Raw genomic sequence first — 14167 nt, forward strand, 5'->3', positions numbered from 1 at the left:
CTGCCAGCCTTTACTTTCTCAGCTTCAGCTGTAGCCTCACCCTGAGCCCAGCCCATCTTAACTCTGTGCTCACCAGTAGTACACCTGGAGTCCCCGTCCTTGATTCCCACCCTGCTCAGCCACCACCCCCTATTCTCTGTCCAAGGACCATGATGACAGGTCCTTGCCCAGTATCCCTTTTGCCTCCATGTCCTCCAGAACAGGTTCCCTGTCCAGGGCAGGACAGGCATTCCCAAGACCCTTAACTAAAAACAAAACCTTTATTTGTTGTGTGTGCAAATGTACATACATGGCACCATGTGGAGGTCAGAGGCTAAGAGGGGAGTGTCCTTTCCTCCCACGTGAGCCGCAGGGGTCCAGCTTAGACTGTCAGACTCAGTGGCAAGCAACTCGAAGGTCCTAAGAGAGCTTTCTTCCCTTTCTCTGTCATCCCCCAGGACAGACCTGGGCAACTATCAGTATAATTGAAAAATATGAAGATGTACATGAGAATAAAGAGCTCAGTATAATGTGTGCATTCAGTGTAGCTCCAACAATCCCCAACTCAGAGGCAGTCTGCTTTAATCTGCACCTGACTCCCTATCCTCTTCCTGTTGATTGTGGCAAAGCAGTTTTCCTGCGTCATCACAGACTGCTATCCACACATTCTTCCGTGTGTACCTCTGGCAGGCATGGCCTCCTCGCACCCCGAAGTTGGTACAGAGAAGGCAAGGCGGGCTACATTTCACCCCACCTCCCATCTAGCTTTCAGAACAATGAGCCACGCAACTGTCCAAGGACAATGAGACTTTCCAAGTCTTGTTACGAACAAATTGGGTCTTAGGACCTTTGGCAAGCTTTAATCTCTATTTGTTTTTGGAGATAGGAGCTCACTGTGGACCAGGCTGACCTTGAACTCATGGAAATCCTCCTGCCTCAACTTCCTGGATTCTGGGATTACAGATGTGAGTCTCTGTGTAAGGCTTTCATAATTGTTTGTGCTATTGGAATTCTTCTGCTTGTTTGTGGGGTGTACCTGTGTGTGCACAAGGCTGTGTGTGTGTGTGTGTGTGTGTGTGTGAGAAAGAGAGAGAGAGAGAGAGAGAGAGAGAGAGAGAGAGAGAGAGAGAGAGAGAATGGGTGTACATGTGTGTGGAGGTCAGAAGACAAATTTCTGGTGTTTTTTCCTCAGGGGCAATCCACCTTGATTTTTGAGACAAGATCTCTCTTCACAGCCCTGGCTGTGCTGGAACTCACTGTGTAGACCAGGCTGGCCTTAAATTCACAGAGATCCACCTGCTTCTGTCTCCCGAGTGCTGAGAAAAAGGCATGTGCCACCATGTACTTTATGCCGCACATTTTTATGTGGGTTCTGGGAATTGAGCTCAGGTCCGCATGCTTACACAGCAAACACTTTACTGCCCAAGCCACGCCCTCAGCCTGCTCTTTCCAAAGGTTTTAGTGGATATAGCTATGAAGTAATTTTGAGAAACTAACGGAGGAGATTATGGTAACATTTCAAACTCACATTTAAAGATTTGTTTGTACTTCTTTGATTTTACTTCTGTATCTTTTATATCTTGGTTCCTAAGGAACTCCAAAGGATTGCTTATTTGATATGTAAACATATATGTTTGATTTGTTCAGACAGTCGGCACTCCATGTCTCTAGGTTCTGCAGCCCACACCAGGTGGAAGATATTTGAAAAACAAATTCCATCTGGAATGGACTAGTGCGGACTCTTACTCTTTCCCCAATAGTATGAGGCAGCAACATTCGAGCTGGCATTCCCATTGTGCTAGGTAATTTTGAGGAATCTAGAGATGGTTTGAGCCACACTGGAGGATGTAGTAAGTTCTAAGAACAGACTATACTGTTTTATGCGAAGGACTTGAACACTGAGGATTTTAGCCTGGGGGCATCTGAAGTGGGTCCCTGTCAGTCTTATTACTGATGGTTCAATTTGTGGTTTGTGGTTGTGTTATAATATAATTCAACCAACTGAAGGATACCTAAGTGTGTGTGTGTGTGTGTGTGTGTGTGTGAGATGCCTTCACATGTGTGTGCAGATGCATGCATCTGGTCGCATGTGCAGAGGGAAGCAGAGGGCCTCTGGTGTCCTGCCCTATCATTCTCTGCCTTGTTCCTTTGAGGCAGACTCTCTCGTTCAACCTAGAGTTTTGAGTTTTTCAGTTCGACTGAAGCCAAGAGTCCCAGAGACCCTAGCACCAACCCTTCAGTGCTGGGGTTATAGGCATGCACAGGGTAGGATCTGAACTCTGGCTTTCATGCTTGAAGGGTCAGCACTCTTAGCCACGGAGCCATCTCTAGATATTTCTTGTGTTTTGCTAATATAAGCTGTGTTGCAGTACAAGGTTTATGTGTTTATTCTCTCTCTCTCTCTCTCTCTCTCTCTCTCTCTCTCTCTCTCTCTCCTCTCCTCTCCTCTCCTCTCCTCTCTAGGGTCTTACATAGCTCAGGCTGGCCTTGAACTCACTATGTAGCTGAGGATGACCTTGAACTCCTTATACCTGCCTCTACCTACCTCTCAAGTATATGGATTACTGATGTGTACCACCATGCCCAGTTTTATTTTCATTTTTTTTCCCCTCTCATTTGTCTTTGGGTTAGTTAGTGGTGGGATTTTTGGGTCAAAGGGCACATACACTTTCACTAGACTACCAAAATGCCCTTCCCACCGGTGATTAGGAAAGCACCTGCCACCCTAGCCTTTCCCAAAGATTGTGCCGTCAAACATCTGGAGTTTTGCCAATCAGATAGTGGGCCCCTGGTATCAGAGTGTACTTTTAATTTGCATTTTCTTGTTATGAGTGCGGCTGAACATTTTTTCCGGAGGCACCAAGGCCACATGCCTCTTTCTCCGTGTGCTGGTCCTGTTCTCAGCCCTCTCTCCCACAGCACTGTCTGCTGCGGTCTTCTCTGGCTTTAGAGCTCCTTATGTACTAGTGTATGAATCCCTTGCCTGTGGTGGTGAAAATGTGAAGACTGTCCCAGTGTGTCCTTAATCGCTTATTTCCCCTGTGGTGGCTTTCAGTTTTATCTGAGGCTTCCGGATTTCCCAGCACAGTAGGAAATCTTTTCCTTAGTGCTGGTTTCTTGAGGCAGTGCTCTTCCTCCTTTCCCTGCCATCTCCTCAGGACAGACAACAGGCGCACACTCTACCTCTGCCTCTCCCCTCAGTCCTCACCCGTAAGTCCTTTCTGAAGAGCTTTATTTTAACTTTTATGCCAAAGCCTTTGATCCAGCTGTCCTCGTTTCCCTTTATTTCTGTGGTAAACACCAGGATCAAGAGCAACGGAGGTGAGGCGAGTTATTTCAGTTTACTGGTTAGAGTCCCATCGTCAAGGGAGGCCAGGGCAGTGCCTCGATCAGGAACCTGGAAGTAGGCTTGTTCACTATTCCACGAGGCATCATCTCCCATCAAAGAACTCATTCACAGCCAAGAAAGCACGGCAGAAACCCCAGAGGAACACGCTGGCATGCTTGTTATCAGGCTCACTCTTAGCCAGCTTTCTTAAGGTACAGATGCCACCCACAGTGGGCTGTGCCCTCCTCCATCAATTAAAACAATCAAGACAACACCCCCCCCCCCCCGACACACTCACAGGCTAATCTAATCTAGGCAGTCCTTCGGTTGAGATTCCCTTCTCAGATGACTCTGGGCTATGTCAAGTTGACAAACTGTTGATGATAAGGACACCACCTGAAAGTTATTCTTATGCTCGTTGTGAGAGGTGGGCCTGGCTGATCCTTCGTCTTCTCTGCATGCCCATCTAGTGTCAATACTTTATTGTTGGTTTAAGGCAGGGTCTGATGTAGCTCAGACTGATCCTGAACTTGTTGTAGAGCCTGGGAGGATCTTGAGCTCCTGATCCTCCTGCCTCCACCTCCTGAGTGCTGGGACTATAGGCCCGTACTACCACCTGGGTGCTTATTGAAGGCACACCTTTCTTCTGCTGTATTTGGAATATGGAGATGCAGATGTTGGTCACATCTGTGTTCATTGTTCTGGGATCCACACAAAGGCCTGTGTAGACCTGGTGGAAGCAGCTCCCAAGAGCCAGCTGTGCAAATCTTCTGACTATTCTCACAGGACAAGAGTTCCAGGACAAGAAACTCCTTCATGATCCTGGGGAGGAGCAAACATTTCTCCCTTTACCTGACCAGACAGCCCCGCAGGAGGGATCTACCAGGAAAAACCCCCAATCTAGCCCCTGGCTCAGCTAACTTTAGCCAGCTCTCACTGAGTGCCACTCATGGTGGGTCCTCATCTCCTCAATCCCACATCCTTAGTGGGCCGCATTTAGCTACTGGGAGGGCACTTTTGCTTTTGCTGCTGCCAGCAGGGACTTCTGCCACTCCAGGGTGCTCAGTGTTCTTTGGTTCAACACTTCCTTATCCTGCGCCCAAGAGTGTCCACGCGTGGCCCGGGAAAGCCCTTCTTTCGCCCCCCCCCCCCCCGCTCCCTCTCTAGCGCAGGTTCAGAGGGCGGGAGAGTGCCTGTGCTCCATCCGGTTCTTGGTGGTGGCACCTGCTAGTCCCCAGTTAGAGGACTTTAGAGCCCGACAGGGCGGGGGGGCCTCGGAGTGCTGATGAGCACGTGCGCCCAACAGGTGCTCACAGAGGGGAGCTCTGCGAGCAGCCTGGAATGGCTTGGCATGGAGCGGCAGGTGGCCTGCTGCTGGCTGAGCCTGGCTGCAGGTAGGCGCTTGGTGGCGCCCAGGGGCGGGGCGTCCTGGGGGCGGGGCGTGCCATCCCTGGGGACCGGCCCCCTCCCCCGCCCCCAGGCCAGGCGGACAGCGGCCCCCGGTGGCTGGGCTGGCTGTAGCGGCTACCCGCACTGCACCCAGCGCCCTGTGCCGCCTTCACCTCATCTCTGAGGCCCGGCGCGTCCAGGGGTCCTGTCCGGTTATGGACTCGGCGTCGTCCCCGCCCAGTGCGGAGAGGAAGCGCGCGGGCTGGGGCCGCCTGCTGGGCGCCCGGCGGGGCAGCGCGGGACTAGCCAAGAAGTGTCCCTTTTCGTTGGAGCTGACTGAGGGTGGCCCGGCTGGCGGCACGCTCTACGCGCCCATCGCGCTTCCCGGAGCCCCGGGTCCCGGGTCTCCCATGTCGCCCCCTGTGTCGCCGGCCGCGGGTCCCGCAGACCTCGGACCACGGCCACGGGTGAGCCTTGACCCGCGCGTCTCCATCTACAGCACGCGCCGCCCGCTGCTGGCGCGCACTCACATCCAGGGCCGCGTCTACAACTTCCTCGAGCGCCCCACGGGCTGGAAGTGTTTCGTGTACCACTTCACCGTGTGAGTAACCTCCCCGCGCTCCTCTGGGCTGGTGCTGCTGCGACCCCGAGGGAGGCGAGGAAAGGCTAATCACAGAAACAGAAATCAGACTGGGAGCTGCTCCCTTAAGTTCAGAGACTCTGCTGTGACTGAGAGAGAGGCATGTGGAGGGGGACACTTGGGACATGGGGTATGCCAGCCCAAGAGTTCCCCAACACTGCGCTCTTGGGATGGAGGAACTGCGTTTGTGAGTTAGTCCCCATAGGAGAAGTAAGCAAGCCGGGAGCCCGCCTTTTGGTGTGGGTCAGCAGTGACAGGAGACTCGGGAGCCCCTAGGAGTGTGTACAAACCCATCCAAGCCTTGGCGGGTATTTCTATCTGGGGCACTCAGAGTAGCAGGGACTTGTACAGGATAGACCGGCAGGTGCATTGGTGTTGCCCAAGATGTCCAACAGGGGTGTACCCACAGCTTCGGTAACCCAAGCTGATGAAAGTGGGCTGGATGCCCTGAGCCCCGCGGACACATTATCAAGAGTCCACCGAACAGCACCTGCTTTAGAGAACAGGGGCGGGAGCAGAGCTGCACCTGGCCTTCCCCGCTACCAGGTGGCTCTTATTCTCACCGGCGGCCTGAGAGGGGCAGGGCATTCCATTTTTCAAGGGCAGGGGCACAGGAAGTCATCTCCAGGAATGGTCTGGCTGCCCTCCTTGCTGCCTCCCCCTGGCCACCTTGAGGAGGCACTTCCTGGCCGCCCAGCTTCTTGGTGCCCTGCCACCCCTGGCTTCAGATTCTACCCTGCTGACCCCGCAGCTAATTGCTTTGGAAGCCCCATTAGTCTTGCCACCTGGGCAGGGCCTCCGCTGCTTGTCCAGGGTTCTGTTTACTCCTCTGAGGCACCGCAAGAGCCAGGCTCACGAAGGTGAGTTCTGATGGCTGCTTAACTTGCACAGGGAGACAAAGATCTTCCATGGTAGCCAGGGCAAGTCCCAGAACACCCTGCCCCCACAGGCATCCTTGGTTTGTCCTTAAGGCCACCCAAGCCACAGTCTTGCCTCCCAAAGTGCCGGGACCCCTGAGACTTCATTGCTGGTCTTTGGGTGATAGCGGCTCTGCGTGTGTCTGCAGTGGCCATGGGCTTTTCTCAGGGCATAGGGAATAGTGTGCAAAGACCCCAAGGGGTCTTACCACTGTAGGAATGTCTAGTAAACACATGGCTTGCTGCTTCCCAGCACTGATCTCCTGGACCCTAAGATCCTTAAGATGAAAGGCCTGGGGTTCTGGAGAAGCCCCTACCCCATTACCTCTTTGTCCAGGAGCCCCATTTGCCAAGGTGAACAGTCTTCAGACACTTACATGGTATCCTCCTGGGGATTCAGGTCGTTAGAATGAGCATCGTTAAGTTTCTGACTGTGGTAGTCTGGCCCTGGTGGAGGAAGAGGGCTTGTCCCGCCCCAGAGGAAGTCTGTGCTTACACTGTGCTTTCTTCCTGAATTGGATTGTTCAGCCCTCGGGAAGTTTGCTCAGCAGAGCTGCCTTTGCCCAGCCTCCCCAGCAGCCAGGAGCCATAGGGTCTTGGTGACTTTCTAGATTGGTGGTCTAAGGGCTTCTTTGCTGAGAAGAGGGAGTGAGATGCTAGCTGCTGAGTAGCAGTTGGTCAGCCTTCCCCAGCCCTAGCACTGGCTGGCCAAGGAGTAAGTAAGCTGGGAAGACCCTGATGGGCACTGCATGTGGCTTGCCTTGACTCTGGGGGAAGGGGTCCCGCACCTTTAGGAGGTGGGCAGGACCCTCTGGGTCATGCAGTCTGCTGTGAGGAGACATGACCAGCAGCCAGGAGCCTGGTCACATCTTTATGGAATGCATGGTCATTCATGCTGGTTGCCCCTGGTGTTGCTCTAAGTAACAAATGCAACATTGGCAGACGGCAAATTCTGCTCTTGGTAAGATGAACTCTAGAACATAATCAGATGATGATTTTGTGGCTGGAAGGACAGATTTTCTCTTGAAAAGCAGGGAATGAATGTGTGGGAGTGGAGGGACAGTAGGGATGAGAGCCAGCGTCCTGCAGGCTCTGGGGTATGCTTTCCCAGATGCATATGGGGAAACAGGCCCGGACATCCTGGCCCCTCCTTGGGGGACCCCTGCCTTGGCCCAAGTAGAGCAGCTCTTCCGGAGTCTGTGCTGGCCTTCGCAGGCCGACAGGGTCAGGGCATGCCCTCAGGCGCTGCCCTTTGCTGCTTGGGTCCCCACCCCCTCACCCTAATCCTTTCCTGTGGTCCTTTGTGTCCCCATAGAGAGAAGTGCCCTTCCTAACTGAGGTCACAGGGGTTCAACTGCCTCACTGCTGGACTTTGGCCAGGGTCAAGGGCAGATGTTCCGCTATATTTACTCTGTCAAGCTGCTTGGAGATCCTGGTTGTGACTAGCAGAGGATTTGAGGGACATTACCCCCTCCCTGGTTCTTGAACACATCCTTTCCATCCCCTCACAGTCTTGGTTTGCTCAGTTCCCAAGGACTTTCTGGTGGCTTTTGCTAGTACCTCAGGAACTGATCATAAGTGGGGCTTGCAGCTGCACCTGGTGGTTGACTGGGCAGGCCTTTCCAAATGCAGGGGCTGCACTGCACTGGTTGTGACCCTTGAGGAGTGGCCACTGGGTAATTGTTCAACAGACCTAGGAAGATAGCTAGCAGGATGATGAAGATGGAGCTGAGGCAGTTGCAGGGCTTTCTGGATGACCAAGTCTTCCCTTCTGGTTCCCTGACAGCATCTCTATTCTTAGGATGATGGAGATGGAGCTGAGGCAGTTGCAGGGCTTTCTGGATGACCAAGTCTTCCCTTCTGGTTCCCTGAAAGCATCTCTATTCTTCAGGATGATGGAGATGGTGCTGAGGCAGTTGTGGGGCTATCTGGATGACCAAGTCTTCTCTTCTAGTTCCCTGACAGCATCTCTATTCTTCAGTCCTGGAAACGAATAAATTTTGAGGTGTCTCTTTGGGGCTTCTCTACGTACCTTCTCCTCTGGGGCCTGGCTCCTTGGTGTCATCTCTTGGTGTTATTCCCTGACTGTCCAGAAATACATAGACACCTCAACCTGTTCTCAGAGTCAGCCTGGTATTTCTGTGTACACTGTTGCTTGTATGTGGAGTCCTTCATCTTGGCTTACCCTTAGCTGGGTGGCTACAGGCATTTTTTTTTTCTTGTCCAGGGCTCTCAGTTAGGGAGGAGGAGGAAACAAGCCTATGGAACTCCAATCTGAGGAAGAGCAGCTCTACTCTGGGGTCATGAGGTGTGGGAACCTATGGCAGGCCAAGGTGGTCCTGGGAGCTACTGAGGCAAGAAAGGAAAGAAGCCATGGTGATACAATGACCAGGGATCAGGCCCCAGCTGCTGTGACCTCTGTTTCTTAGGGAGTTTGGTGCTCCGGGCCCTCTGGTGGCAAAGTAGGGTCCAGAATGCATGCTTCCTGGGTGTGGTGTCCCCTTTGCAAACAGTGGCTGCTTTCAGTGCACAATGCAGGGTGGCATTCACAGTGGTTTCCCTAGCAGAGGAGAGTTGCAGCTGCTTCTGTTGGTGGCTTCTGAGTAACGAGAAGCACAGGTTCTGGCCATGACCTGGCTGCCTCAGGGCCCCAGCTCCTCAGCACCCTTATCTAGGAAGTGGGCACTGATTAGCTCCATGGTGCCTGCCAGCTCTGACATTCCAGGCCAACTGTTGGCTCCTATGCACCTTGCTGTGATTCCGTTCCCTCTTTGTGAGTCTGACAGGCTGGGGCCAGCCTCCAAGGAGCATGTTCCAGGCCCAGAAGGAGACCAAGGTAGCATGGGAATGTATAGTCATTCCTGAGGAAAGGTTGCAGAGAAGCTTCTGGAAGCTCTTATATGAGGTGCCCAGCCCCTGCCTCTGGCAGGGAGAATGAAGGGATGTGTGCTGCCAGCAAGGGTCACTTGGACACTGGACCTAAGGGATAGTTGCAGAGGGGAAGAGCAGGCCCTTTTCCCCTGTGGGGAAGCATGTGGAGTAACAGGTAGGGCAGGGGGAGGCTGGTCCTGCAGTGCCTCAGGGCCAAAGAGTAGGTGGTGCTAACATGTCACCCCAGCTCTGCTTACCCCACCCAAAGGCCTCTGGGATGCATCTCTCTCTTCTTGGTGGGAAACCCTGCCCTGAGTGTGCAGAGCCCCAGACTTCTGAGGGCCACAGAGAGGAGCTAGTGGTTACTCTATCAGCAGGGTGACTGTGGTCATCATGGGACCTGACTTTCTGTGAGGCTTCTGAGCACGTGAAAAGACTGCCTCTGTAAGCCCTTTATCTTCTACTGTGTGGCTCAGCCCCACTCCCGGGTCCTACCCAGAGGCCTCTTGAAAGGGACTGTAGCAGCACCTCTGTCAAGTATGGCTACTAACTGGGTACAGCTGAGAACCCTGGAGCTCAGAGAGGGTAGATTACTTGCCTAGGGTCACACAGGTGTGCCCAAGGACCCAGGAGCGCCTTCCCCATATACCCCATGATGATCCTAACCAAGGAAAGAATGGTTGCTGCTCTTCTAGGAGGAGAGACGAGAGTCCTTGGACAGAAGGAGCCTGTCCCCTGAGGATGCATTGGAGTCCACCCTGACACATGTCAGTGTTAGTGCCCACTGTCACATGTTCAGAAATTGCTTCCTCCAGGAAATCTTCCCAGGCAGAGAGATGCTCAGTGCTCCTGTCTGTCCCCCTGCCCTGCCTTCTTGCACACAGAGAGTCCATTGGTAAAGCATGTGTCTTGATGTCCCTGAGTGTTAAGAGCCCATACAGGGAGGCAGGCAGATACCTGGTTCTGTGTGGCTCCTTTTTAGGGTTTTCTTTGCCTTTTCTCTGCTGGTGCTCGCCCCACCCTCACAGCCAGGTCTGTGGTCGACAGGCCTGCTGCCTGGACAACTCTAAGCCCCACAGACAGGCCAGACTGATGACATATGTCTGCAGTATTTTTATCCATTGACATTCCTGAGCTTGGGAAAGTGGTGGGAAGAGACAGAGGCTGTCAGAGGACCCTTCTGTGGCCTGGGGACAGTCTTGAGGGCCCTACCCATTGCTGTTCTAATAAGCCAGAGCTTCTGTCTTGGCCACTGCCCTGCCTGAGCACAGGCAGATCTGAGATGGAGCAGTTCACATGGTGCTTGCCCACTTTTCTGGCCACCTCCTGCGGAGTCCCAGCTCTTGTTTATGGGAACTGAGCAGAACACACCTGGATGTGGTTCCAGAAGGATCCAGGCAAAGGCAAAGATGTCCTGGAAAGGAGGCTGGGCCCATTCATAGAGTCACCCTCCCCATATGTGTGCATATCTGCCAGACTACCTCCTATAGCAGTAATGGTGTGTGTGTGTGTGTGTGTGTGTGTGTGTGTGTGCATATGCCGGTACCACACACATACACACACACACACACACACACACACACACACACATATGTGTGTATATCACATACATGCAGGTGACCTTAGCAAGAAGAGGGTTTCAGATCTCTGGGAACTGGAATTACAGGCATCTATGGGTGGATGCTGAGAATTGAACCCTAGTTCTCTTCAAGAACAGCAAGTGCTGTTAACTGCCATCTCTTCATATCATGTCTCTTTTTATGCTAGGTTCATGCTTCTTTGCTTACTCAAACTATAAAGCATTGTTTGTTTGTTTTAAGGCAGGGTCTAATATAAGCTGACCTCAGACTCAGACTATGTAACCAAAGATGACCTTAAACCCTAGAAATTCCATCACTACCTCCCAAGTGCTGGGATTACAGATGTGCACTATACACCCTGCAATATATACTTTTCCAAGCTGTTTCAAACTTCAACCTTACTTCCCCTTTTGCCTCAGATTGAACCCAGGACCTTGGGCGTGTTAGGCAAGACCTCTGCCAGCTGAGTCACTTCCCCAGCCTGCGGATGATTCCAAGTTATGTATTACGCTATCTCCAGCCTTGTTCTTTTTGAATGCAAGTTTCTGGACCATTTGGGTTCTTCTGTGGCCCCACACCAATCTTAGGACTTATTTTTAGTCCTATGAAAAAATGCCACTGATACTCTGATAGTAATTATATTAAATCTATGCATTGCTTTGTACAGCAATGGGTATTGTAACAATTTCCTTTGGAAGCCGAACATGGTTTGATGGTCTTCAACATCCTCGCCAGTTTCTCATGTTGTAATATTCACTGTAGAGATATCTACCTTCACATCCATCCTTTTGTAATGAATAACAGGCTTTGTCTTGATTTTAGTCTTATCAAGTTAGTGGTCAGATATGGCGGGCTGATGATTATGAAAAATGCATTTTGTTCTCTGCATCTTCATTATAGTGCATGGTCAGTTCTAACGTGTGTGTGTGTGTGTGTGTTGCTTTGTGGTCTCCTGCAGATGGATTTTTCTTTGGGCTGCCAGTTCACAAATAATGACACAGAGACTTATTAATTATGAAAGCTCAGCCTATAGCTTAGGCTCATTTCTAACTAGCTCTGATAATTTAACCTATGTATATTAATCTATGTTCTGTCACATGCTGTCACCTCTCTCCATCTTGCACCTCCTGTTTTTTTTCTCTGAGTCTCCTGGCATCTCTGCCTTTCTTCTTCCCAGAGTTCTCTCTGTCCCCAGAAGTCCTACCTAACCACATCCTGCCTAGCTATTGGCCATTTAGCTCTTTATTAAACCAGTCAGAAGGTGGCTTGGCAAAGACACATCTTCACAGTGTAAACAAGTATTCCACAACAGTCTCCCTTGTGGTCTATCCTGTAGGCCATTCTCTGTGCTGGTAAAAAGGTCTTTATTCTATGGTTGTGGGAGAGATGCTCTGTGGGTGCCTTGTAGGTCCTTTTAGTCTATAGTGTACTTTATTATCCTCATTATTGTTGTTAGTATATATATACACACATACATACATACATGCATGCATGTGTGTGTGTGTGTGTGTGTGTGTGTGTGTGTGTGTGTTGAGACAGGGTTTCTCTGTGTAGTCAAGGCTGTCCTGAAACTCAGAGATTTGTCTGCCTCTACCTCCTGAGTGCTGGGATTAAAGGCCTGTGCCACCACTCCCTTGTTCTATAGTGTACTTGAACTCCAGCGTTTCTCCATTGACTTTTTCCTGGACTGCCTTTCCATTGATACAATTTGTTCTTGATTTGTATCAATTTGACATTGATAAAATCTTAGACTCTGTTTCTGCTTTATACAGCTGGGTGCAGGAATAAAGCTGCTGACTCCATTCCTTTATGTGGTGGGCTTCTCTGTCTCCTTTTGGTCTTTGACAGTTGACTTTCCTGATGTAACTGTGATTCCTGTTTCCTTTTTGGTTTTGCTTTGTTTTGTTGACTTGTTGAGAACTTTCAGTCTCTGTGTTAGTTACTTTTATCACTGCAGGAACATTACAGAACAACTTAAGGAAAGAAGGATTTATTCTGGCTTACAGTTGGAGCTAGAAAGAGACCAGAGACGTTTATTATTTTTTAGGGTACCACATGAAGCCTTTCTTATAGGGCTACTCTATTGAAGAATTCTTTCAGTTTTGCTTGCTTTATTTTTCTCTTTTCTAAAGGATAGTTTTGCTGGGTATAGTATTCTTGATGAGCATCTTTTTTTATTCCCTTTTTAGGACTCTGGCTATATCATCCCATTCTTTTCTGACCTATAAGGTTTCTGCTGAGAAGGTTGCTGTTAGTCTAATGAGAATTCCCTTACATGTAAACTCACATTTCTCTCTTGCTGGGTTTAGAAGTCTCTGCCTTGTATTTTTTGGTAGTTTGATGATAACGTTCCTTATAGAGTATCTTTTTAAATTTGTAATTTAATGTGTATGACTGTTTTACCTTCATGCATGTCTGTGCAACACGTGTGCAGTGCCTACAGAGCTAGAAGAGGGTGCTAGATCCCTAGAACTGGAGTTACAGATAATTGTGTGCCATTATGTGGAGACTGGGAATCAAAACCAGGCCCTCTGGAAGAGCAGCCAATGCTTTTAACTCTGATCAATCTCTCCAGCTCTGTAGAGTTTTTGGTTGTACCTACTAGGGTCCTTTGAGATTCACAGGCTTAAATGTATGTATCTTTTCCAAAAATTGTGAAGTTTTCAATAACTATTTTTGTCAACTGTTTTATTGAGTTTCTGTGCTGCTTCCCTTCTCTTCTCATTCTGAAAAGTCCCACAATGTTTCTGCTTACTCACTTTCTGGTCTCCTACAGGTCTTGCAAGTTTTCTTTGCTTTTATATATGTTTTGTCTGACTTTCCTTTTTGTTACACTTGTATTCAAACTCAGAAATTCTTCTGTTTGACCTAGTCTGCACTGAGGCAGTTTTTTTAATAGTGTTTTTTTTAATTTTATATATCACCTTCTTGCATTCCAGATATCACCCCCAAACTTACTCTTTGCTAAACTTTCATTCGTATCACAAAGTATTTTCCCAATTTTATTAAGTTGTCTTGCTGTAGTCTGTATTGTATCTTATAAAGTTTTCTTTAAAAAAATTACTAGCTTGAGTTTTTTTGTCAGGCAGTCTTTTTTTTTTCTTCTCTTTGGCAGAGTTACTAGTTCCTTGGTGCTCCTTCATTTCTGTGCAGAGGCCTTTAGGATGCAGTGTTCTCCAACAAGGTGATGCTATGCTCATGATGGTAGGTGGGCCATGCTCCCATGCCTGGCCTCTGTCTGCAGCCTCTAGGAAGCACTTCTGGTGGCTGCTTTTTTCCCATCTCAGGATGCCTGCCTTGTACCTGGCCACCTCATCTGTAGGGTACAGATTCATTGGGGAGCAGGCCTTTAGGTTTCCCCTCCATGCCTCTTGCATGTGGGCGCCCTTCTCCTCACCCTCTTTAAACTGTGCTCTTGGACAAACCGAAAGGCCACTCGGAGCATCCCTCCAGAGTACCTTCT

General features: G+C 50.1%; 1 protein-coding gene across 2 annotated transcripts in view; it reads left to right on the forward strand.

Moving 5' to 3' along the window:
• The first annotated feature begins 4833 nt into the window (after positions 1 to 4833).
• Kcnq1 (potassium voltage-gated channel subfamily Q member 1) overlaps positions 4834 to 14167 on the forward strand; it is a 321067-nt gene continuing 311733 nt past the window's right edge. For both annotated transcript variants that reach the window (XM_038335391.1, XM_038335401.1), the window contains exon 1: positions 4834 to 5297. In XM_038335391.1, the coding sequence (XP_038191319.1) occupies positions 4912 to 5297 (386 nt within the window). In that variant the 5' untranslated portion in view covers positions 4834 to 4911. The remainder of the gene's footprint in view (positions 5298 to 14167) is intronic.

The sequence above is a fragment of the Arvicola amphibius genome, chromosome 1 (assembly GCF_903992535.2).
Source record: "Arvicola amphibius chromosome 1, mArvAmp1.2, whole genome shotgun sequence".
Lineage (NCBI taxonomy): Eukaryota > Metazoa > Chordata > Mammalia > Rodentia > Cricetidae > Arvicola > Arvicola amphibius.